The 27,392-nt window shown below is 38.6% G+C and overlaps 2 protein-coding genes across 2 annotated transcripts in view; one reads left to right on the forward strand and one right to left on the reverse strand.

Moving 5' to 3' along the window:
- Nucleotides 1-1,087: 1,087 nt before the first annotated feature.
- Nucleotides 1,088-4,638, reverse strand: LOC118822366 (perforin-1-like). The gene is made up of 3 exons (XM_036591380.1): nucleotides 4,525-4,638; nucleotides 3,523-4,088; nucleotides 1,088-2,124 (listed from the first exon to the last, which is right to left on the reverse strand). Exons 2-3 carry the CDS (start codon nucleotides 4,053-4,055, stop codon nucleotides 1,104-1,106), a joined length of 1,554 nt encoding a protein of 517 aa, XP_036447273.1. The 5' UTR covers nucleotides 4,056-4,088; nucleotides 4,525-4,638; the 3' UTR covers nucleotides 1,088-1,103.
- A 16,948-nt stretch (nucleotides 4,639-21,586) lies between these two features.
- The window catches only part of slco4a1 (solute carrier organic anion transporter family, member 4A1), an 82,530-nt gene continuing 76,724 nt past the window's right edge, over nucleotides 21,587-27,392 (forward strand). The window contains exon 1 of the mRNA XM_036591992.1: nucleotides 21,587-21,694. The gene's annotated coding sequence lies outside the window, so the exon portion shown is untranslated. The remainder of the gene's footprint in view (nucleotides 21,695-27,392) is intronic.

A 27,392-nucleotide genomic window follows, 5' to 3' on the forward strand; every position in this document is an offset into this window, starting at 1 on the left:
TTACTTGGGGGGGATTCCTATGGGTGGGCTATTTTTCCTTCCTTCCTTCCTTCCTTCCTTACTAACTAACTAACTAACTAAATACCTAATGCAGAAGCAGCTAATGTTACTGCAGGTTACTGTATGGACAGAATGGATTACTTAAACGGCAACAATGACTCATTTGAGGAGGATAATAAGCTAAAAGTTACCTGGCTTTCTAGATACCTTCCTTCTTGTTTCTTCTTTTTTGTCTGAATGGGTGAAGAACTCATCTCTTTTAGCCATTTTGTGCTGAATAAAGACAGAATCGTCGTTTTCTTAACAATTTTTTTGTATCCCTAAGGTAAAAGTTACACTAATGCTTTATTAGCTGGGCTTATTAACCTGTAGATAACTGGCCAGGCTAGCAGTCAGATGTGGTTGACATCAAAGATTCCTAATGGCTGTTTCAGTTCAGTTAATGTTCATGTCTAATTACATGCTCATTGCAGGGTGATTGTGGATGTGATTTGACGAATAAATCAAAAAAGAATGTAATGTATCATTTCATGTATCATATCATTCATGTGTCTGTTATAGCATGTTAATAAATTGCTTTGTTCAGTTGCGAATACAATATGCAAGTGAATAACTCATTAGAAATACAAATGCGTACCTGTTTATTTATACAGGAAAAAAACATTTACATCAACTCACAAGATTTACAAGTCTTATTTCAATGAGACATACAGTTATAGGCACAATTACACAATGTATGAACTACAAACTGTTAATTATTTAACCCCTTATGAGCCAACGTAGTCAAGATAAAATATAGACAAGATACTTTGAAGCGGGAAAAAAGTGAGTGCACTGCTTACAAAGTCCATGCTGGGTATATAAGGCTATAAGGCGATAAGATAGGAAGGTTGCATGCATCACTTTATATTGTCTGCATTTTAGTCGTATGTTGGGGGAAGAGAAATGAGCCGATTTCCTAAACAGGTAGACCCTTGATAATTTGCTGGACATGTGGCTCTCCTGATGATTCCCTCTTGAATATGTGGTTCCTTTGGACAGATCTACCATACTTTTTTTGTCCTTCTCAACCATTTTCGTTTCTTTTTTTGGATGCTCTATTACTACGGATAAGGCCAATAGATATTACAGAGAGACCCAGTCAAGTGTGGGTCACACTCAAGGTGGAAGGAAAACTCAAAGCCTCCGTGATTCAGTCCACAGCTCTGCCGATACAGTCCTCTTCTCAGATTCACAGAACAGCCCCCCAGGTGGTCATCATAGCGGACATCTTTATCCCATACCTCCATTTTAAGGCGATGACCGGTGTAAACATTTCCGAAGTCGTACTGTTTGTTCCACCATGGGTTATTTGATCTGATCCATTGGGTTTGCCTGAAGCTTCCATCGTACCAAAGTTTGACGTACCCCTCGGTTTTGCCCACTGGATCGCCTTTTAGACCCCAAGCCCTTATCACGGTCACCCTTAGCCTTCCTCTGTGGCCATTGAAAGGACAGCAGTTTGGAGAAAGGTTGGGTTGATTCCCTGCACACTGTGGAGGCGACGGATTCTTTGGTTGCCCATTTTCTGTAATGTACTGGGTGATGGCCATTTGGAGGTTTCTTCTCACGTCTGTGTCATTGACCAGATCATGCAAAGGGAAGACAGAATAGGTTATGATGTCTGGGGTGTGTTTGAGGCTACCAAGCCAAGTGTAGAAGCCTTCAGAGTCGTTTCTGGTCAGTGAAATCTCTCCAAGCCATCCATTCCCTCCAGAAATCTGGGTCATGTAGTTCATAAGACCTTCACTAAAACTCATAACACTATCTTGGTTTGTCAGGATGTTTCTACAGCTTCCTCCTGCAATGGAGGCGTCAGCTAGCCCAAGCCCCGCCTTTAGACCGACGTTCAGACAGTCCTTCACCTGACTAGCAGAGACCCTGTTGAGGGTTGCCAAGCACGTGCGAATGGAGGTCACTCTTTTAAACTTCCCACCAAGGTTGACTTGGCGGATATAGTGGGTCCCATAAATCTCGATTAAGCGGCGATATTGTTGCATGGCATTTGACGTGTTGCCTTTGGGTAAAGACAGAAGATGCTGGTGGAACTCTGGACTGAGAGGAGGAAGGCTTGGAAGTCGAAAACTGAAAAAAAGAAATAAAGAAGTATTTATAAACCTGGCCGTTTCACTGATGTCTTGCTGATTTAATAGATTATGTCTATATCAGTTTATACACCGATCACGCATAACATTCTGACCACCTCCTTGTTTCTACGCTCATTGTCCATTTTATCAGCTCCACTTACTATATAGGTGCACTTTGTAGTTCTACAGTTACAGACTGTAGTCCATCTGTTTCTCTGCATACCTTTTTACCCCGTTCTTCAGTGGTCAGGACCCCCATGGACCCTCACAGAGCAGGTACTATTTGGGTGGTGGATCATTCTCAGCACTGCAGTAACACTGACGTGGTGGTGGTGTGTTAGTGTGTGTTGCGCTGGTGCGAGTGGATCAGACACAGCAGTGCTGCTGGAGTTTTTAAACACCTCAGTGTCGCTGCTGGACTGAGAATAGTCCACCAACCAAAAATATCCAGCCAACAGAGTCCTGTGGGCAGCGTCCTGCGACCACTGATGAAGGACTAGAGGATGATCAACACAAACTGTGCAGCAGCAGATGAGCTATCATCTCTGACTTTCCATCTACAAGGTGGACTGACAAGGTAGGAGTGTCTAATAGAGTGGACAGTGAGTGGACAAAGTGTTTAAAAACTCCAGCAGCACTGCTGTGTCTGATCCACTCGCACCAGCGCAACACACACTAACACACCACCACCACGTCAGTGTCACTGCAGTGCTGAGAATGATCCACCACCCAAATAGTACCTGCTCTGTGAGGGTCTATGGGGGTCCTGACCACTGAAGAAAAGGGCAAAAGGGGGCTAACAAAGTATGCAGAGAAACAGATGGACTACAGTCTGTAACTGTAGAACTACAAAGTGCACCTATATAGTAAGTGGAGCTGATAAAATGGACAATGAGTGTAGAAACAAGGAGGTGGTCAGAATGTTATGCCTGATCGGTGTATATGTCTATTATATACGTCTATAATATTTATCTGTATATCGCTGCTGTGTGAACAAAACCTTGTATCTCCAAAGAGGTGACTTTACAGGACAAGGGTAAATGTTTTTAACTTTTAATGGAAGTAAAAGGAGAAATATTTTCCTCAAGTAATTTTGGACCATTTCTGTTGGTCCATTCATCGTGAATTTTTGACACAACATAAAGGGCAACTGCCTTTTTCAAAATATGTTAAAAAATGAAAAATGATAAAAATGGAGATGCAAGGTTTTGTCCATACAGCAGCGATATCCTCCTGGTCTGCAGATGCTCGGATCAATTACGTAAACAACAAGTGATCAAGAAAAACCCAGAATTAGAGTTAAAAATATTAGAGTAAGGGAAAATATTCTTTTTCAGGTTAAGTTAGGGATGTTTAGAGTTTGAGCTTTAAAAAAATCAAGGCCATGAAACCCAACCTGTAGTAAGTGCAGCTCAGTTGGTGGGAGGAGAAGTACGTCTTGTCCACTTTGATTCTGGAGGTTGCGAATCTTGACTCGGTGGACTTGCTGCCTCCTAGTTGCAGGTTGCTCAGTCCTGCCAGATTCAAGCCCACCTTCCAGTCATTCCCAATGACCGAGGTGGAGCTCTCCAGCAGAGCACTGACGGAGGAGAAGACAGCACTGGAGATCTGAAGGCTGCATCTGTTGATGGCTCGCCAGTCCAGCACAGAAAGAGGAACTTTCTGCAGCTCGCCGCTCATGAAAGGGTTCTGACACAACGTGCAGGAGTTAGAAGGTGTCAGAAAGGTCTGCATGTCGCTGACATAAGCTCCTTTACGCTGAAGCGTTACCACATCAAAGCCCTCACCAACTAAGTTGTGACCGGGGACAAAAGGAGCAGCCAGACACTCCTGCTGGCTGCCGGTTCTGCAGCTTAAAGAACCTTCAGAAAGGACAAACACTAGGGCACAAACGTGCCAGAGCTTCTGGACTAACGATTTCTGTGGCATTTTTATTTCTTGGTCATTCAGGTCCAGGAAAATCTGTCATAAAAAAAGAAAAAAATAGTTGAAATTGAAGTAGTGCACTTTATTTACTTGATTCAAATGTGTACATCATGTCCACATGAATAAAACAGATTATGAAATAACACAAATATTGTCAAAGGTAAGTAAATTGAAAAACAAAACTGTGTTATGCATAAAATTCTTTGAAAGAAGAAAATTCAATACTTTTTACTGATGAAACATTGAATGGAGTTAGTATACAAAGTAAATTCAGACTAAAAGTTATTTAGGAGTAAAAACTGTATGTTTGAATGTTTTGAAATCAAGTTGATACAATACCAATACTAATAACTACAGAACTAATTCTAATAATGTATTTACTGAAAAACCTTTAAACTGGGTAATTTTTCCACAAATGTTCACAGTTTATCATTTAACTATAACATTCTTATAAATGTAAAAGAAAACTCACCACTGCACCTCCTTTATCTCTGATAATGCCTACTACTCTTGTCTTACTGCAGCCGCTACCACTTCACTCATATCCCTGATCACACCCACTTATATGCTGTACATTACTTCCTCCTCGACACATTTTATTGCCTTTGAAATGCAGTGACACTCACATAAGCATGTTTTTTATGTTTTCAAGTTGAATATTAATGGACTTTAATTACAAGTTTCAGGAATCTACAAGCAAAACTGCTGTAGTATGCAATTCAAGATAAGTTCACAAACATCAAAAATGATAATATTGTACATTAAAATGCAAATAGGTTTAGAATGAAATTGTAGAAAATGTGTTTCGCTAGTGAAAGTTCTGATTATTACACAGACTTTCAGATACATTTACTTCAAAACAGTGATCTAACTGCTCACCATGTGGCCATGAGGGACAGGGATGCAGTCTGTCTCACTGCTCTAAAATGCAGTGGTGTGGCTAACATAAGGCTTTGCATATAGACTAAAACTCTTTGGCTGTGATCGAAATGGCATACTGTGCATTATATACTGCTTCAGTATGTAGTGTATCCTATTTTTCTGTTGTGGTCGCCATATTTGGGACCGAATTTCGGAAACAGACATGAAAAATGGCTAAAATTACTCTCCTTACTGTGGAAGAGAAAAACGTGACCTCAACAAAGTCAATAAAATAGGCTGTGATCCTTATGCAGTTTCCCCTGACCTCCTGATCCCACTTAAACTGGCAGAAAACTACCAATTTTTTCCTGACATTTATATTTATCTTTTGGGTTTGTTTACTTAATCTATTTAATAAAGTTAACTTACTATGTAGATAATATGATTAAAACAGCTGGTCTCAGCTGACCAATCTGTACAGCACTGGCTTTTTTCAGGCTCATGTGTGCAGTTACACTGTTTATTTTTCACTCAAACTACTTCATATCACCATCCTGGAATGTGAAAGTGACGAGAAGTGACCACACAGATTCCAAAGCTCATGTTTTTTAAAGTTTGGCTTTGGAGATGGATAGAAGACAGGATCCTGCCCTCTGTCATTGTATTGGGTGTCTTTTAACAGCTATGCAGACCCATCTCTTGACCAAAATAAATGTACACACAAAAAAGCAGCTAGAAATAGTGATAGGGTCTTGAGATGAGTTTGATTAGTTCGGTTTCTGATGTTGGCCGGCCAGTCATGCCCCTTTCTTGTGGTACGGCAAATGGCTTTTGTCGTACACTGTTAGAAATAAAGGTTCTGTGTAGGTACATTTTTCGTTCATCAAGGTTCAAACAATGTAAATGTTCCCTCAAAGGTACAACAGTGGTTTCAAGATCCAACTGTGGACCTTAAATAAGTTTTTCCAGGTGAAAAGTTCGTATTTGTACCTTTTCATAACCGAATGTTTTAAAAACAGAACAGTAAAATAAAAGCCTGGAGACGAGACGGGGTGTGTGGAGTCAGTACAGCTTAGAACATATCATTTCAGTGGATTATGGTACAGTTTAAACATAGCCTTTGTATTTTGGTAGTGACATAAAAATGAGTGACAGATTTGTTTTTATTTATTTGTTTTATTTTTAAATTAATGATAAATCTAAATCTTTCAATTTTAAAAGAAATCAAAAAGATAAAAAAAAAAACAACAAAATGACAGAAAAAATGATATGATGAAATTTAGGGGTTAGGATTTGGGACAGCCACCTCCCAATAGTACCCTATAATTTATAATACCCTATAAATGATGATTTTATATATATATATATAGCTCATTAATATATTCATTAATACCTTGGGTTTTAATAGATTGTGATATAATTATTATAAATATCTAAGCTCTGAAGACTTAATTGTTTGTCTAAATAGGTTTTTTTATGTTTGTTTGTTTTTTTTACCGTAGGATTACAGTTTGAACTAATTTGGCAGAGCTGTCCATAAATGCAAAGCCAGTAAAACTAAATGACCAACACAGGACAATGTTGCAGAAATCCTTAATGTTCCAAGGTTTTTCATTCATTTCAAGATTTTAAGCATTAAAAATGATCCTTTTGCTCAAACAGTTTAAAGCCACGTCTCGCTTTAAGTAGATCAGTTTGGACCTCTGATGTTAGCCTTTGCACCAGCTTCACTTAATGATAAATTTGCATGTTTTAGATAAACGTGACATGTGCAATCCTATCAAAGTGCCATTGGGTTTTATGCAGTTACTGCAGTGCACCTTTGACAATCTCTTCCCCTCATCACGTGTACAAAGTACAGAAGAGAGTCTTGACATAAGCTGGTTACTAATTACTGGAAATAACAGTGCACATGCACAAGCACATGCACGAGCACTCGTGCTCACAAAATTTTGTTTGTAATCCAAGCTGAATGTTATGGCCAAACGTGACCAACCATACCTTGAAGGGTGTTAAAAATGGGGGATAATTTTGTTATTACTATCAAAAGTAATATATACAGTACTGTGCAAATGTTTTCAGCACTCTGGGAAATTTATCAGGGCAATCAGCATTTATTTCCTCAGAAAAACATTAATATTATAATAAATACAAACAATATTAATAGATGAGGTAATTATTTATGCAAGTGTCTTAACAATTTTCAACTCTTTTCTTTGTGGCAGTCTGATATATAACTTATATAATAAAGAATTGGTATGTAAGCTAAGTTATGCGGTCAATATGTTCAATAAAGAATATTCGCAATAGAGCTGGTGATTATCTGTCTAATGACAATAGATAGCGCTCCTTTGATTGCTCTGTAATCCATTGTAATATCTGACTTAAGTCAGTAATTGTTTTAGTATTAAAAAAAAAAATACTGGAAATGGTGTCGCTCAGCAATTGGTGCTTGAGTCGAGGTATCGGTACTATTACTAGAGGTCAGTCTTTCACATCACTCCCAACATATTAAACAGCATATTCTCATTTCCTGAGTCTTTTTATTTAATGTCTAAAACAATCATATATGAACTGAGTTACAAGGGGTAGTGGTTGAAATCTTCCCCTCTGAAATGGGACCCTCAAATAAAAAGAGCATTACTTCATTAACAGCTACCAGCACTGCTCTGTAGGCGACCCTGCCAGTCTGCAGTGACAGCAGAGGAGGGTAAAGTTCAGCTCCTCACTGCTGGGCTTTAGTTACATTTAGGGCATCATATGACTTCAAAGAGGGGGGCAATTATTTATTATCACCCACCCCTAATTCTTCAGTGATATGAAGCTGAAGTCAGATATTCACCAGCTTCTTGTTCGAATTTTCCTGTTCCACCTTAAATGGTGCAGCAGTTACATTCTGTCACTTCAGGCATCAGAACTGCTGGACTATTTAAGGTGGAACGGGAAAGTTAGCTAGCTAGCTACCAAGACATTAGCATGCTATTAGCGATTTTTTTTGTGCTTGTTATGAAGAAAACGACCATAATATACTGAAACGACATTAAACCAAGATAAAACAATGGTTATCGTATTTTTTACGCAGAAAATTCTCACATTTGTGTGTTTCTTTGGTCTCTTGTTCAGCCATCTTGCCGTTCCTTTTTTTCTCATAACTCTCCGTTTGGAGTGTGTTTTTGAAAAACCTCCATTTGGAGGGCCATGTAGCCCCAACACTTCACCCCACCCCTCTATCTCAACAAAAATTGGGACTCCCTACCCCTAGACGAGAACACAAAACAACAGAGGGCTAAGGGCTAAGTGGTAGGGGTGAGGGGTGAAATGGGATTAGGCCTAACTCACAAGGTTAGGCGTATCCAAAAAAGGGACACTTCCACCAACAGCAGTGCAGCAGTAGTTGCTAGAGCAACTAGAGTGATTTAAAGACAGAGAAAACCCCCTTCTGATGATGTAACTTGAGGGTTAAAGGAACGTTTGAAGAACTACAAATGCTTTAGGGGCAGGCAGTTTGAGGAAGAGGACGACAAGGATCAGGTGAGGAGAGCAAGATGAAGGCTAAAGTTAGCAAGGTAGCTACCAGACGTTGTCTCGATAGCAGCATTGCTATCAGCATTGCTCCAAAATGCGAATTTACCTTTCAGCATTTTTATTTAATGTCTAAAACAGTCAGTTTCTATTCCCTATTTCCAAGCCCATGTGGTGATATTCATTACAGAAGCACGTCGGTAGCATGACCTGTTAGCTATTCACCTGTTTACCTGGGGAAAGCTCCAAAACGGGTGTTTTTGATCATTCCACAAACTTCCCAGTCTTACATTGCCCTGTCCCAAAATTCTTGGGATGTTGTAGGCATTAAATTTGGAATTATCTTACATTTTTGAAAATTGAGTTGTTAAAGTAAAATCTTTAACCCTTGTTTGTTACTTGTGGTCTGGTGGACCCACCACATTATTGGTTTCTGAAATCAATACAGCCAAAGCAATTTATTTAAAAATACCAGATGTTTAAAATATCACAAGTGTCCAGTGTAGGGTTCTCCTTTAGCAGCTGTAGCCAGTCAGCAGCCTGTCCATGTTGTCCACTCCCCCCCCACACACACTCTCACACACACACTAACAGCAGGCCATGTAGGAGGAGAACAGAGTGAAGGACACAGCACCTCCACACTTTTACTCCCCGCGGGTTCACCCAACACCACATGTGTAATATAAATGTGTGGGGGTGAACAGAGTGAAGACACTGAAAATGGGTTATTTTATATGTTCTTCACAGAAAATGAGCAAAGGCCAAGAATCTGAGGTTGAAATAATAATAAATCGCATCATTTTTTCTTTTGGTAAACATTGAAAATGGGTCCCACTGACCTGAACACCACACAAGGGTTAAATATTTTTCCTGTTTTTGATAAAATGGCAGTAAAAAACTGCTGCTTTCTGATTTCATGTTCATTTTACCTACCTAGTCACAACTTTTTTTGGAACTGGGTTTGTTCTCTAATGTTAGCCTGGTTGTATTGATTGATAGGCTAACAGTTAGGATTTGTTAAACATTGGACGGATTACCAAAGGTAGTATTATGTATCTGCATACTCGGTATTGTAGTGAGAAAACATTGACAAAGAAACATGAAAACATATAAAATCATGAATTCTATCAAAACAAAACAATGAGGCTGAGGGAGAGAATGCTGTGCTGCAGACTACTGCAATAACATGACAAGTAACAGTTAATTCTATTTTTAGGCCAGAAAGCTCATTAAAAATAAGAATAACATGCTGTAAAAAGAAGCAAACACATTAATGAGTCCATGTGAAGGCAAAAAACACCTGCAGATACACATACACACAAAACAATATCACCAGATTAACTGCAGCTGAGTAAATTTTAACTCTATATAAACTAAAGGTCAACAAAAGAATCCAGTATGCAATGAGGAAATAATTACATAGAGTGTATAGGTGTGTGTTTGACAGCTAATTACTGTTCCTTACTTACATGTTATTAAGGAACAGTAATTAATAACATGTTATCAAGGAACAGTAATAAGCTGTTCCTTAATAACATGTTATCTTAAAGATTTAGGGAACTTTAGGCTTTAATATGTGACTAAATGCAGTATGCACTGATATGTCACTGCCATAAAGTCTACAGGTGTAAAAGCAGCTATAATTCTTTCTGTTATTACCATGCTTACATTTAGTGACCAATAAACAAGAGATTATTTCCATGAACTAAAGCCACTCACTCCATTTGTTTAACATGATCATATGTCCTCATCTTCCTCTTTAATTTTGCTGTAAGTGCACAGTGGAAGCTGATTTTCTTCTAGATCAATTCAGCTACAATATCTTCCCTAATTAACGTTATTGGTCACCTTAAGCAATACAGACTCTTTAACTTGCTGCATCACTTTCTGTTATAAGGATTTCTCTGAGATCAGGGCTTTAGTTGCAAAGTAAACAGTAATCTTGATTCGGTGGAACATGAGTGGATAGCAGTCTGCCCTCTATTGGAGATTTCTAGGAATTGCAGTATGTGTGCAGCGCTTTTTCATGAAGTAACTAGACAGACTTCTAATACACAGATACACTCAGATACACAAACTGATAGACCATGTAAAGGGGTTCTAATAAAACAGTTGTTGGCAGATGTTTTCTAGCCTGTGAGGGATTCAGTAGCATTATTATGTGCCACAGTCCTGCAAGCCACACTACTGCACTGTGATAACAATGCAGTACAACAGAACCATTGCAGTGAAGGGACTCAGCCCTGGTAACTGAAAGCTGTGATTACTGAAACATGTTTTTTTTTTCAAAACAGTTGTTGATTATATGATGACAGACTACGAATTCTCTCTCACTTAGTGCTCATCCCTGCACCCCAGTATGTTTGTACTTGTGCTAAAATACCATTAATCTCCTCAGTCCTGAAACTAAACAATTTGTAAACATGTCCTCTGCTGTGTACTAAATAAGATAATACATATATTATCTTTCCAGTATACTTGGACATAGGCGTATAAAATGTGAAATGTGAGAGTTTTTGAAAAATGAACATTTCGCTGTTGTTGGAACAAAACCTCATATCTCCAAAATGGTAACTTTACAGGAGAAGGAAAAAACCTACTTTACTTTTAATGTAAGTCAATGGAACCAGATGGTTTTTCCAAGTAATTTTGGGCCGTTTCTTTTGGTCCATTCATCATGAAATTTACAGATAATGTAAAGGGCCACAGTCATTTTCAAATTATGTCAAAAACTGAAAAACGACAAAAAACGGACATACAAGGTTTTCTTCCGACAACAGCAATATTTATTATCACCAGCATAGGTCACAAAGAAAACACTGAATTTTTTCTGTGTTTACTGGATATAAAGCAACATGAAAAAGTTTCTGAACTCTTGGATCTACCTGGACATCTACAGGAATAATCTATCCATCCATCATCTAAACCGCTTATCCTTCTGGGTCGCGGTGGGGTGCTGGAGCCTATCCCAGCTGTCATTGGGCGGAAGGCAGGATACACCCTGGACAGGTCGGCAGTCCATCGCAGGGCAGACAGACAGACATACACAGTCACACATTCACTCACACCTAGGGGTAATTCAGCATGTCCAATCAGCCTGACTGCATGTCTTTGGACTGTGGGAGGAAACCGGAGTACCCGGAGGAAACCCACGCAGACACGGGGAGAACAGGCAAACTCCACACAGAAATGACCCTGGTCACCCGGCCGGGAATCGAACCCAGGCCATTCTCGCTGTTATATTACATAAGCCATATACATTTTAAATGGATTTACATGTAATATTACACAGATTGCATACATTTTCTATGCTAGCCCAGTGTCTTAGACTGTATACTGGACAGTGAAATCTATTAAAATCGCAAAGAAAAACAAAACAATATCATCCCCAAATTCATAGAACATCATCTACTGTCACTGCTAAATGCACATTAGATTCTACTTTTAACAAAATAAATCTTGAGTGACTGATTTGTAATACAACAATCTATTACACTAAGCAAAGCACAATTTACGAAAGATTGCTGGACATTAAACTTTCTCTCAGAATTGTAACTTTTAAAAAGGTGCATAGAATGAAGGTTGTTGCCATAGATGTCATTTAGTTTATGGTGATGCTCAGAGGTGTGAGAATTTTAAGATAAGTGTGCACGAAAGCAGACCAGGATGAAGACACTTATAATCAGATGTGTTTTTACTGAAAGACAATAAAGGAAAACACTTCAAGAGGCACACTCTACTAAACTGGCCCTTATTCACCAAATTTGTGTTCTACTCTGCATCCAGTGAAACATCTGTATGACGTGGAAACAAGCAGATATTCGAGCGCAAATCTTGAATCAGCTTCAGTGAAATCAAGCGCCAGCCTACCAGAACCTCATTTACATATCATTTACATGAAGCACACCCTGATTCATTCAGATATTTCAGTAGGGACCCAATAAAATGGCAGCATTCAGCCATACTGACCAAACTTTATAGTGTTAGAATCACAAAGACTGGAAAGAATAAAATGTGAAATTAACAAAACATCTGAGATTTTTTGAAGGTGGTAGAATGATGTGATTGTGTAGTGTAAAATAACATATCTAAAGGCTGAATTATTGACATATATGAGATGCTGTGTTTTGTAATTTGTATTTTTTGGGTGTTGTCAGTTGTGAAAAAGGCACAGTGTAATATGTCTTTAAATGCAACATGGAATAGATGCAGCATTTGCAGCACGTTAAATAAACATCAACTGTTGTACCGGATTCCTTTGTGCACAAACGATTAGTATTATTGCTATATTTGAATTCTATTCTAATTATTAATACTGTCTATGGTATTGATAATTGTTACGGTTAGTTAACCACAAATTAACCAATCAGGTTGTCAAACTATTTTACTTAAATTTGTATGCACTCCTACCAGATGTGTACAGATACACCAAAGATGAGACTGAATAACAAAACTGTCAGTAAAAAAGTTTTGGCTTAATATCACGACAGGGCTTAAAGGCTAGAATCTGTTTTGTTCATACTTATAATTTTTTGATGCCTCAAAGATTGATTTATCATGGCTAAGTAAACTGAAATTATTGGGTATATGTAGAATGGAACATGATTTAGAACATGAGTCTATAGCAGTCTGCCCTCTAATGGACAGTTCAAGCAATTGCAGTTTGTGAAGTGTTTCTTCACTATGAAAGTAACTATAGATGTTTACATTGACCGCAAATATACAGAACAGAGGTTTGAACTGATAAAACATGAAATGTCTGCATCTGTGTGCCAGGATAACGAAAGTTCGACATAAAACATCAACAGAAAACACCAGAAAAGAAACATAACCAGCTACATGTAAAAAGAAAAAAGTAAGAAAGAAAGAAAGAAAGAAAGAAAACTACTGGCTACATTGTTGTCAATTTTTGTTCCCCAGATGTTTCTCCTCTTTGGCAGTTTCTCCCACATCTCTCTTTACTACAGCAAGTTACATGTACCAAATATAGACAAGTCAAGTCAAAGTTTATTGATGTAGCGCTTTTTACAACAGGTGTTGTCACAAAGCAGCTTTACAGAAAAATCCGGGTCCGAGCCCCCATGAGCGTCGCCAATGGCAAGGAGAAACTCCCAAAGAGCAAGAGGAAGAAGCCATGAGAGGAACCAAGACTCAAAAGGGGAACCCATCCTCCTCTGGTCGACACCAGATAGACATCAGTATTAGTATAAAATATTAGAATACAAAACGGGAAAAACAGGTGGAGCAATGGTTAATTAGATAGCTTGAGTTTATGCAGCAGCAGCAGGAGGGGCAGTTCATGCAGGTGAGGTTTGCACAGCTTTGTACAGCATGAAACTCCATGGTGGTCAAAACGGTGCAGATCAGCCAACAGAGATGGGGCTCTGGTGAATCCCATGTGGCAAGAGAAATTGATTAACAGGTCCGTTTATGGAGAGATGTTAGAGAGTAATAGTGCAAACAACTGATATTAGCAGAATGCTTGTGCAAACAGAAAAGTTTTGAGTCTAGTTTTAAATGTAAATAGTGTGTCTGAGTCCCGAACAGAGGTCAGGAGATGATTCCACAATTTTGGGGCTACGTAGGAAAATGCTAGACCGCCTGCTGTGGTTTATCTAATTCTAGGAACCGTCAGCAGGCCGTTATTTTGTGAGCGGAGCGTACGTGTGGGTTCATATGACTGAATTAATTCACTAAGATACTGTGGGGCCATTTAACGATTTATACGTTAAGAGAAGGATCTTATACTCTACACCAAATTTAACAGGTAGCCAGTGTAATGACGACAGGATTGGGGATATATGGTCAAACTTTTTGGTCCTTGTAAAGACTCTAGCAGCTGCATTCTGGACCAGTTGGAGCTTATTTGGTAATGTATTGGAGCATCCATGAAAAAGCAAAGAAACCTAACCAGCAACACGTAAAAGGAGCAAAACCAGCTAAATGTAAAATCAACAAAACAAGTAAAGAAACTTAACACCTGCTATCGGGGCGACCCGTCTCCCGTTGAGTATTAGCATTTCACATACTGACTCAGTTTTGCTTTGGAATTGAGATTTGTAATTTTGGACCATGTCTATTGGTCTGTTCATCATTAAATGTAAATATCAGCTGCTATTTTCATTGGGTCAAAAAAAAGGTATGAAATTCTCTAATGACACATTGACTCGTGTGATACTGCTTATCTAAGCTATTACCGAGAGAAGCCAGCAAGTCGTGCAGATCCTCCTCATCGATAAAGCGATCATGATTCTGGTCGATCATGGTGAAGGCCTTTTTAAATTCCTGGATCTGGGACTGGAGGAACGTGGCGAAGACGTTGAAAGTCGGCCTCTGGGGTGCTTCTTTATGGTCCTCCTCTTGGCAAGCTTGGCAACAGACATTCTGGCTGAAGACTTTTGAACTTTTAATGAAAACATGGCAACAGTTAATATACCCTTGAATATTAGCTGTGAATTCCACTGATTTTTCAGATTTTCTGCTAAATAATTGCTAAAAAGTAAAAGCAAAGGAAGTCATTCAGAGTGGTTTTATGTGTTAACGACTAACTAAGTCTGGACAGTTCGCAGTGGTTGTGATAGGAAATGGATCTATTCACAGTGGAGAGGTACACACATGCAGGCTGTCGCAAGGCAAAATAAACTCCAAGAAAACCTATTTACTCAGGTTTACAACTATTTTACTACAACTCTATTTATCATCAACATTACATATCACTGTTGTCAGAACAAAACCTCATATCTCCAGAATGGTAGCTTTGAAGGAGAAGGAAAAAAAAGTATACTTTACTTTTAATGTAAGTCAATGGAACCAGACTTTTTTCCAAGCCATTTTGGGTCATTTCTGTTGGTCCATTCATCATGAAATTTACACACAATGTAAAGGACAATAGGCATTTTCAAATTATGCCAAAAACTAGAAAAAGGACAAACAGCGAAATACAAAAACCCAGACAATGCATTTAGTTTGACTGGTGGTTTTAAATAGTAAATATATATGCATTGTAAGCATCATGACATCTGTCTCCTATTGCCATCACTGTAAAGAAATCTAGATCAGTAGGTTTCTCTACAATGAACCATTTCATATCAAACCACTCTGAATGACTCTGTGTACATCTCAAGCACAGAATTGTGCAGAAAGTTTAAAAATCCTCCCTTTAAGCTGGCATCCCAGAGTAGAGAATTGATTGAGGATCAGATCAATAAAACAATAAACCTGTGGTCATTTAGAAACACCTTGCACATTGTCAGTTTACACTTACAGATTGTAGCTCATCTGCACCATTTATCAGCCTCCATCTATCCTGTCCATCAAAGAAAAGGGACCGCCATAGGACCACCACTGACCAGATAGGAGAAACCTTGTATAAGAAGCAGGCAGTGTTTAATGTAAACATTCAATGTTAGTACAACAAGCAGCAGCCTCGCTGCAGGAAGGAGCGTTTTTGTAGGTTATTAACCATCAGACTGTACTATTCTGCTCTCTAACTCAACTATTCCTTATGAATTGTGGCCTTAACTGTGACTCTAATACTTTATAAAGTAATACTTTATATTTGTACTCCAGTACCACATTGTGTATATATATATATATATATATATATATATATATATATATATATATATATATATATATATATATATATATAATCAGCAACAGGTGGAGCCTATTTGACGATTCTTTCCAATGCAAGCAGTTGTCATTCGGTGGCTTCACATCCTTTCAGTATCTCTGTGCAGTTCTGAAAGGAGCACAGTCCCTATCAATATTTGTCTAATAGCACCATCTACTGGTTAGGGAAGGGAAGTAAAAGTAATAAATAAATAAGCCTGACTGTACATCTACAACTCCATTTGTAGCAAAATGTAAATAGAAACAAAATCCAATGATATGCAACTCATTTAAACCCTATATTTCATTGAAGATAGCACAAAGACAACATATGAAATGTTGTAACTGAGAAACTGTATTACTTTATGAAAAATATATGCCTATTTTGAATTTGTTGCCAACAACACATTCCAAAAAATGTGATGGGATGGCAGGGACGACTGTCTTGAAAACAGTTTGTTGCTGCATCCACAAATAAAACTCTAAAATGCAAAGCAGAAACCATAAATAAATAGGATCAAGGAGTGCTGCCACCTTCTCTGGGCCTGAGCTCATTTATAATGGATTGAGGGGCAGTGGAAAAGTGTCCCGTGGTCCGACAAATCAACATTTAAAATTTTTTTTGGAAATCATGTCCTCGGGGCTAAAGACCACTCAGCTTGTTATCAGTGCACAGTTCAAAAGCCAGTATTCATGATGGTATAGGGGGCATTAGTGCACATGGCATGGGTGACGTGCACGTCTGTGAAGGTTCCATCAATGCTAAACAATAAATACATGTTTTGGCAACATCTGCTGCCATCCAGATGACATCTTTTTCAGAGAAGGCCTTGATTATTTCAGCAAGACAATGTCAAACCACATTCTGCATGTATTACAACAGCTTTGCTCCGTATTAAGAGTCTGCCTGCAGTCCAGGCCTGTCAGGAACTGAAAACATTTGGCGCATTATGAAATGAAAAATACGACAAAGGAGACCCTGACCCGTTGAGCAGCTGAAATGCTATAGCAAAAACAATACATTTCTCAGTTTCAACATTTGATTTGTTGTCTTTGTACTATTTTCAATGAAATATAGGGTTGAAATGATTTGCACACCAGTGCATTTTGTTTTTATTTACTTTTTGCACAGCGTCACAACTTTTTTGGAAATGGGGTTGTAAATAGAAACAGAATGCAATGATGTGCAAATCATTCAAACCCCATATTTAACTGAAAATAGTACAGAGACAACATACCAAATGTTGTAACTGAGAAATTATATATATTTTTTTTTTAAATAAGCTCATTTTGATTTTGTTGCCAGCATTTAAACACTAATTTACTACCGCATACGCTTATGAGCTCTACAGACTACCAACCCCAACATTCACCTTTGATTTTCATAATAAATGTCGTACTCTCACTTTCCAGGAAGATTCAATAAATGTGCTTCACCGTTGTATCTTTGCAATCTGCAGCAGTTTAGCATACAGATGTACCTGCCTGTGGTGAGCTCTGAACAGTGAATCTGAGAATAGCAAAGCGAGCTTCCTGAGGAAGGCCACGTCTCAGACAGAGGTGCGAGACAGACTAGGTCATAGATCAAACTAAACAAGCAGCCATAACAAAAAAAAATGCATAAGAGCTGTTTAAAGTGCAACTGAGCAATACATAGGCTGTTGTACTGAACACCAAAATTAGAATGTGTAGCTGAATAGGCCACTGAAGAGCACAATCACTAATGTAGTAATCTGATTAATTACATTTATTTAATTATGTTTATTTATTACTCTTACACTATTCCTTCACTGCTGCTGTAACAAGTCTATTTATAAATATATGCATAAATAGGTGATAGATTTAACACTGTAGTTCATTTAGTAGTGCATTTTTGCATACGGCCCAAGATTCAGTGTTCTAAGAATTCATAACTTTTTCTTTCACAAACCCATTTTCAAAAATGTTGGGATGCTGTGCAGAATGTAAATAAAAATAGAATGCAATGATGTGTAAAACATGTAAATCATATTTTTAAAGGAATATACTACAAAGATAAAGTAACAAATGTTGAAATTTTATTGTTTATATGCCTATTTTGAATTTAATGGCAGCAACACATTCTAAAAACATTGGGACGGGGGCCTGTTTACCACTGTGTTTCATCACCTCTTCTTTTAACAACACTCTGTAAGCGTTTGGGAACTGTGGAGACACTGCTGGAGTTTTGAAAGTGAAATATTTTCCCATTCATCTTTGATACAGGATTTCAGCTACTTAACCGTTCAAGGTCCCCTTAGTTGAATTTTTATTTCATAATGCGCCAAATGTTTTCAGTGGGTTACAGGTCTGGACGGAAGGCAGGTCAGTTTAGCGCCTGGACTCTTTTAATATGGAGCCATACTGTTGTAATGCATGCAGAATGTGGTTTGGCATCATCTGAAATAAGCAAGACTTTCCCTGAAAAAGACGTCATCTGGATGGCAGCATATGTTGCCAAAACATGTATTTATTGTTCAGCATTAATGTTGCCTTCACAGTCACCCTTGCCATGTGCACTAATGTGCCCCTATACCATCATGAATACTGGTTTTTGGTGCTGGAGGACACAGTGTCCATGATTTCCAAAAAGAATTTCAAGTGTTGATTCGTCGGACCACAGGACACTTTTCCACATTGCCTCAGTCCATTTTAAATGAGCTCGGGCCCAGAGAAGGTGGCCGTGTTTCTGAATCCTGTTTATGGGCAGTTTCTTCTTTGCGTTTTCAGAGTTTTAATTAGCATTTGTGGATGCAGTGATGAACTGTTTTCACAGACAGTGGTTTTCAGAAGTGTTTCTGAGCCCATGCAGTGATTTCCACTACAGAATCATGTCTGTTTTCAATGCAGAGCTGCCTGAGGGCCCAAAGATCACGGCCAACAAATACTGTTTTTTGGCCTTGTCCCTTACACACAGATATTCCTCTAGATTCTCTAGCTTCAGACTCAGATGCTCTTTTTAGACCCAATTATGTTCCTAACTTGTTGCCAATTAACCACCAGGTGTTTTTTTAGCATTACGCAACTTTACCAGCCTTTTGTTTTCCCCTGTTCCAACTTTTTTGGAATGTATTGTTGGCATCAAATTCAAAATGGGCATATATTTTTCAAAAAACAATTAAATTTCTCAGTCGTTTTTCAGTTTTTGACATAATTTGAAAAATGCCTGTTGCCCTTTACATTGTGTGTAAATTTAATGATGAATGGACCAAAATAAACAGCCCAAAATGACTTGGGGAAAATATCTGGTTCCATTGACTTACATTAAAAGTAAAGTAGGTTTTTACCTTCTCCTGTAAAGTTACCATTTTGGAGATATGAGGTTTTCTACCGACAACAGCGATATATTTTATTTACTACTGTAAAATGTTTGTCAGATACTGTGCACTGTGAGCTCCTGTAACTAAAACTGGTAACACTTTATTCAGATGGTCCACACTTTGTAAATGCTCAGCCTGTCTTTAAGTAACGTTCAACTAAATATCCATTAAATGCAACTGAACGTCAAGTTCAGTGTGAAGGATTTTATTAAATATAACCCTAAAACTAACTCTAACCCTAACCTCAAGGCAAAACCTGCATCTACTCCTAACTCTAACCCTAACAACAATGTGGTTGATAATCAACTAAACATCCCCAAAAGTGTGTAAGTATCTGTGGAGCATCTACAGAGGACCATCCAAATAAAGTGTGACCCTAAAACCAAACTCCTTGTACGTGTAAGCATACCTGGCCAGTAAAGCTTGATTCTGATTCTGAGAAATCTTGCCAGAATTGCATCATATATGAACAGTACCAAAATAAACAGCACAGGGTTTCAGGATGCTTCATACGGAAGCTGCAGGCATATGGAGGACTAGATTTGCCAAAATGGAAAATAAATAAAATTAAAAAATAAATGCCTCAGTAATCAATAAAAAAAAAACTAAATAAAGTATATACTGCTTATTTTCATTGTAATTATACACATATTTCCTTACATATTATATATTTCTCAAATTATTTATTTCTGTATTATTTATTTTTTTATTAATGCCATTTTTATATTTTTTCCATATTTATATTTCTAACAATTGTTTGCTTTATTTATTGATTCATGTCTTTTTTTTTTTTCATTAATTCACTTCTTTAATTCTGTATTTCTTCCTTCATATGATAATGAGGGGGCGTGTTTTTCACATTCAGGCTGTTCTTTCACCAACTGCATAAAGAACTGCAGTGTCACGAACAGACTACCTCCTCTAAAGTTCTGAACACTACTGGGTGGACCTCTGTATCAGCAGATCAGCTAAATGGACCAAACTGACCCCACAGCCTCCACACGAAAGAGTCCGGCCCTCATTTTCAGCCAGATCAGCCGAGACTCTCAGACCTCTGACTGTCTGCTGCCTGTAAGCAGCCATTATTGTACTGTCTTGTCCTTAGTTACCTCTGATAGAGCAAGACGTGTACAATCGATCTACAGAACCTGATATCGATCAACTAATAGGTATATTAAGACGCTGTGACATCACTGATTGACAACCCCTTTATTAGCACAAGGACAAGGAAATAGAGAAATGAATGGTTATGGAAATAAATCAATAAAAAATGACAAAATATTAATGAAGAAACATAAATAACAAAAAAATACATACAAAAATGAATGAGAAGTGGAAATTACTAAACAGACCAGATAGCAAGCATATATTGGTCCACTAGCTTAATAAGTTCGGCACCCCACTGACTGTATACCACTGCTGGTCCACCCTCGGACCACCCAGATTACTGTCCTGCAAACTTGTTTTTAATCGTTTCCAACAGATTTCAAATGCAGAGACTTTTATTTTGGAAAATTACTAGGCCTGGTGTAAAATGATTTTATAGGAAATGTTACTGCTGACACTGTGGTGGATTAAAATTATTTACTACACTAATTTACAAAGTATACCTAAAGAAAGGAAGGAAGGAAATATGAGTAAACTGGACTGTAAATGGAAAATGAGCGATGATCAGTGGAATTTTGTCTCTTACTCTGCTTAACCACCGGTGGGCTTCCCAGAAAACGCTCAGCAAAACGCCACTGGACCGCCAGCTTTGCCATCAGTGGACCAACAGTGGTCCACTATCCTCTTGCTATCAGGGTAAGTAAACGCAGGCATATCAATTTAGGTAAGGTTTTATTTATGAATATATAAATTTTTCTATATATGTATTTATTTTTTAGATTTATCATTATTCTTGCAATTCTATTTCATGTATTGATTTACTAAGTCATTTATTTATTTATTTATTTATTTATTTTGGCAGATCTGGTCCGTCATACAGGCATGTTTGATCTGGTTTTCACTCCTCTGTAAAAACACATTCACAGGTAATAGCCTTAACTCCTAGCGCACGGTGTCTCCCGCCCATCTCAAACAACGGCTCAGATCACACCTATTGGTTCAAACGCGTAGCGCCACGGGGGGGCGGCGTCTGATTGGATGGAGAGCGATGAGCATCTTAAGCCGCTTCGAGTCAGCAGCAGCAGCAGCAGCGCAGTCAGTGCGGGATGAGAGGCGACAGAGACGAGTGCGACTGACACACTTCTCAGAAGGCGACTCAGCAGCGGTGAGGCAGTCTGACTCGGTGGCCGTGTGAAAGATGTGAGTATTGTGCGTCGTCCTTTGTTCTGAGCGGTCAGTGGTCAGCGGTGCAGTAGCCGCAGCACATGGCAGCATCCCTCATATTCAGGCGAACGACAGGGCGCCCAGGTTGTGGGCGCGTAGAGCTCAGGGATGAGGTTCTGAGGTTCTGCTGTCTAAAGAAAACAGCTAAACGTTGCGCGAGCCGTGTGTTTCCTTTTCCAGGACGTGTTTGATGTTGAAGCGGAACAAAGGGGTGTTGATTCATAAATGCTTGATTCATAAATTCCTATCAGCTCGTCAGCAGACCTGTTACTGTACTGTGTAGCAGAGGAAGCTGGCTGGTCTCCACTTCGAACGCCATTCTCTTCATGAAAACAGCGTTTAGGCTACCAGTAGAAGCGACGTTAGTGTTTATAAAGCGTAATAAAGCCTGTATGAAACCGTCTAAAGTCGTGCTATGGTGCTGAGATATGAGCGAGGACATACAGCTGACTGGAGCCAAACAGGCCACACATAGGAGCGGTCATTAGTGCCTTTGTTGGCTGTGTCGCATTTACAGTAGACCACCTTACAAGATGTGCACCTGCTGGTCATTTACGTGACTTAAAATCTGTTCCTCCACACCGCACTGCCTCACTGAGGAAAGCACATTGACTCAATGCGCCAGTGAGTGGGCCTGAGAGTTTCCTCTTAAGAGCAGTTACTGAGGTGTGTTGTGATAGAAGCAGGATGGAAGTGCTGAAGATTTTGCATTGCCATGCCAGTATTATGTAAGGGGCTGGCAGTCCATGTTTAGCTGCTACTTGCAAATGAGATTAAGTTGTAAAGGCCCAGTGGACATCTGCATCCTCCTGCTATAAGGCTCTACAGCGAGTCTCCCCACTGCAGAGATAGTGCTGATGTCCAGCTGTCTGAACTGTGCTGAATGAAATCACTACTTCACTACTCTTGTTAATACACACTGTGCAATACATCCTAATCTGCTACTGTATTGACACTTTTATTATGCACTTTAGACTGTAAACGTTGCGGCTACTCCTGGTTATGTTTATACGCATTGTGCTTTAAACTGTCATATCATTGAGTGCAATACCTGCTCTCAGATAAATGCAACAATGCTGTCTTATATGCTTGTGTAAATGTGCTAATAGATATACTTCTGTTCCTGTTCTTTCATATTTTACTGTAATTTATGTCTATTTTTTATTTCTGCGAAATATGTCTATTTTTATTCCAGACTAATATATGTAAGCTTATGTGCAATTATATGTCTACTGTAATGCTGCAATTTCCTTCTGGATAAATGAAGGTAGGTGGGTGGGTGAGGTCAGTCGGTGGGTTCTTTGGTTGGTCAGTGGGTGGGTCTTTTTTTCCCAGACTCTGCCAAACCCATGGGTCATGAAGGTTGTCCCTGCCAAACCCATGGGTCATGAAGTTAGTCCCTGCCAAAGCCGTGGGTCATGAAGTTAGTCCCTGTCAGACCCATGGTCATGAAGTTAGTCCCTGCCAAAGCCGTGGGTCATGAAGTTAGTGCCTGCCAAAGCTGTCGGTTATGAAGCTAGTCTCTGCCAAAGCTGTCAGTTATGAAGCTAGTCCCTGCCAAAGCTGTAGGTTATGAAGCTAGTCCCTGCCAAAGCTGTAGGTTATGAAGCTAGTCCCTGCCAAAACTGTCAGTTATGAAGCTAGTCCCTGCCAAAGCTGTCGGTTATGAAGCTAGTCCCTGCCAAAGCTGTCGGTTATGAAGGTAGTCCCTGCCAAAGCTGTCGGTTATGAAGGTAGTCCCTGCCAAAGCTGTCAGTTATGAAGCTAGTCCCTGCCAAAGCTGTCAGTTATGAAGTTAGTCCCTGCCAAAGCTGTCGGTTATGAAGTTAGTGCCTGCCAAAGCTGTCAGTTATGAAGCTAGTCTCTGCCAAAGCTGTCAGTTATGAAGCTAGTCCCTGCCAAAGCTGTAGGTTATGAAGCTAGTCCCTGCCAAAGCTGTCAGTTATGAAGTTAGTCCCTGCCAAAGCTGTCGGTTATGAAGTTAGTCCCTGCCAAAGCTGTCAGTTATGAAGCTAGTCCCTGCCAAAGCTGTAGGTTATGAAGCTAGTCCCTGCCAAAGCTGTAGGTTATGAAGGTAGTCCCTGCCAAAGCTGTAGGTTATGAAGCTAGTGCAGTGTAAGCTAATCTTAGATTAACACTCGAATATTAATGTGCTAACAGAAATGAATCCTCAAAGCTTTGACAACAGACCATGTTAATTACAGCTCTACACATTCACACAGTGAGTTTACAGCATAAACATATAGGAGCCAAATATGAAATATACTTCAGAAAAATGTTTTTCATTAGTAAAATAGATATGACGAGGCTAAAGTTGGCTTCTTATTCGCCAGCTTCTTGTTCTCATTTTCCCATTCCGCCTTAAAAGGTGCCACGGTTACATTCTAGCGCCTGAGGTGAAATATGGCTCATTGGTTTTACGTCACGGATCAGCTCTCAGAATCAGCTAAGTTAGAGAAATATCAGCTGATCACCAATCTCATATTTGGGCCAAAACTCGGCCAATCGATCCTTCCATCTCTTATTACTATTACTCCTCTAGCTCATGTTGTTCTTTTTATTAGCCGTAATAATAAATAAACCTGTAACAATAACCTGATTGCGATTATTTAAGCTGACTGCAATTATTTTTCACAGTGGCTAGCTTTCATATTAATGTGTTAATAAGGAATTACATAGATTTTTCCCAGATTTTCTACATACTTCGATCGTGGAGATGTAAACAGTCATTCGGAGTGGCTTAATTTTTACAATGGTTGTAACAGGAACCAGATGTCATGGTATCTACAGTGCAAACACAGCCATTCTATTTAGTTTTTATATATAATGTAGATGTTGGAAAATATTATGTTATATGAAACAGTTTTATTTTCACCTTTCCCACATTTATCGAAGCACATCATAACGCTATAACATATTTAGAGGACAGTGGTGAGTGATGTTTGTTTATTTGTGCCAATTGTTAATCAAGGTAATTTGTTTAGCAATTAATCATCAGCTAAGAATTCATGATCACGATAGGCCTAATAATAAGTATGGAATGCATGTGTGCAATAGCTACATAAAGACATTTAAAATTTATTTATGAGAGGTTTGATACTTAGGTTTTTTTCATTTGTACTGTTCAAAGTCTGTCTTTAAGAGTAAGGTTAGCCTCTCCCATATTTCTAGTTTGTTTGTTTGTTCGTGACTTATTTGCCTTACTTTTACCAGTAAAATATCATGTCTATGCTTGCAGTGTTTGCATTTTGTCTTAATAATAATCCCATTATCCATTACTGCCATTTTATCAACCTTCTTCCAGTACTTTTCCTGGTTCTGCCATCACAACCAGTACTTATCTTCGCTCTTCCAACCATCAGTAGCCATTTTCATTGCCCTTGTGTCCAATCTTGACAATATCCCCAACAGTAGGATGGTTTGCATATACAGTTAAAGCTATAACAGCACTATGTGTACAGTATTTATGACTGTAGACTATTCTTGTTATTGATTTACTTGCTGTTGGGCAGACCAGCCTGTTTAATGAGGGCCTTTAATTTAAGTGCAAAATTAGATAGGGAAGACATAGATGCATGGCTGTTTGCATTATAGTTCATAGAAAACTGGCCCCCTCCTCTCTGTGTTGGCTCTTGATTTAAGTGGCGTATGTTGGCTCATTGTTGGTTATTTATAATTCATGTAGATTTTGCTCTCTGTGAACTGCATTTAACCCCTCCAACCCCTGCTGTCTCCCCAGTGGCAGTTCAACAGTAAAAATCACATCAAATATTGATTTCCTGGCCTTGACACACAGGAAGACATGGTGTCAAGAGTCCTCTGGTACATCACATCCCCAAATCTGTCTCTTATGATCAGTTATTGCTAAATCCAAAGACTGTATGTACATCGCTGTTGTCGGAAGAAAACATTGTATGTCCATTTTTGACGTTTTTCAATTTTTTACATATTGTAAAAGGACCTGTTACCCTTTACATTGTATATAAATTTCATGATAAATGGACTAAAAGTAATTACCCAAAATGACTTGGGGGAAAAAAGTCTGGTTCCATTGACTTACATTAAAAGTAAAGTAGTTTTTTTTCCTTCAACTGTAAAGTTACCATTTTGGAGATGCAAGATTTTGTTAAGACAGCAGCGATATGTTGTAAATTAGATAAATAATGATCACTGTAGGGCATTTTTGATCTGCATTTTGCCTCCATATGACCAGGGACATCTATGCTTTTTCCTTGCCTGTCCAATCAGCAACGAATTTAAGTTGGTTGACTTCTAAAGATGTTCATTTGCTAGTAGCTGCATTGCACTGAAACACTGTTGCGTCGGCCCTGAATCAGTGCGAAACAAATTCACGAACTGCAAAGAACAAAGTATTATCTTGGAAACCTAATTTAGATAAACAAATTATTTTCATCAACGCAGCTCAGCTCTGCAACTCCCACATTTACCACATGCACTTTATACCACATACTCTCACATGGCCAAGTTTCTACCATAATACTACTTCTGCTCTTGCTATTATGGCTACTAATAATGATACAGTACTTCCCACACATAGACTATAGTTAAGCAGCCACACGTCTACTTTGTCCCATTTTAACAATGTCTTATTGCCATTTCATCACATTTTAATTAACTCAAAACTATTTGAAATTGTGTTACGAACAAAGGCACACTTTGTGTAACATGAGATGCTGTGTCAGATGCTTATTTTTCCCCTTTTCTGTGGTTCAATGCTACATGCTCTGTTAAAAACTGACAGTACAAAACTGCAAGATAACACGTTTCTTTTTTTTATTTCAAACCATAAATTCCTTATTTGAATACTCAATTAAGTAAAAAGGAAACTGAGACGAGTTTAGAGAGCCAAGACATGTCTTATGTCCAAGTGTTGCTTCAGTAGTATGGCACTGGAGCAACAAGGCTAACGATGCTAGCCATCACTAGAAGTCAGTAGTCACCCAAATAGTTTCTCTCAAACTGCATCTGGTTCTTTGTTAGAGTCGCACACACTTGTGGTTTAGAGGACAGTATGGATGCTTGATTACATTCAGAATTTCTGTTTGTAAAATTTAAGATCAAACAGTTATTTATACAAAGAGAAAACAGAAATTGTGATTGCAATCTGAAGCATCCATATGCTATATGCCCTATTAATAATAACACAGTGCTCAGCTACGTGGTGAAAGGGGAATTTTTGCATCATTCAATGGCTGCTATGTAAACAAAATTATTCAGAGTGGTTGTGAAAATCTCCATTTTAGAGAAACTTACAGTTTACAGGGGTGTGCTAGGATCCAGGAGTCACAATATCTACAATGCAAATATAGCCATTTTATTTACTATCCTAAGCCACCAGTGAGCCTCCATATATCTCCTGGGTTTTGATAATGAAGTTATTGTTGAAGTTGATAATGGTTAAATAGTGTTGAACCTGAAAATCATTTGCGACTATTTTGCCTTACAAAACTTTTCATGTACCTCTTTGCCATGAATGTATTTTAAAGACACGCTTTAGGCCCAAATCTTATATCAAAACTGTCATAAAACAATATATTGCATATTCGCAACCATTTCATGTAATACATCTCTGTGAGAGAGCTTTTAAAGGTATTAAACTCTTCAGACATCTGGTTCTCATGGCTATGAATGATTCTCACTCGGCAAGTTAGTC

This window comes from Colossoma macropomum, unplaced genomic scaffold (assembly GCF_904425465.1).
Source record: "Colossoma macropomum unplaced genomic scaffold, Colossoma_macropomum, whole genome shotgun sequence".
Lineage (NCBI taxonomy): Eukaryota > Metazoa > Chordata > Actinopteri > Characiformes > Serrasalmidae > Colossoma > Colossoma macropomum.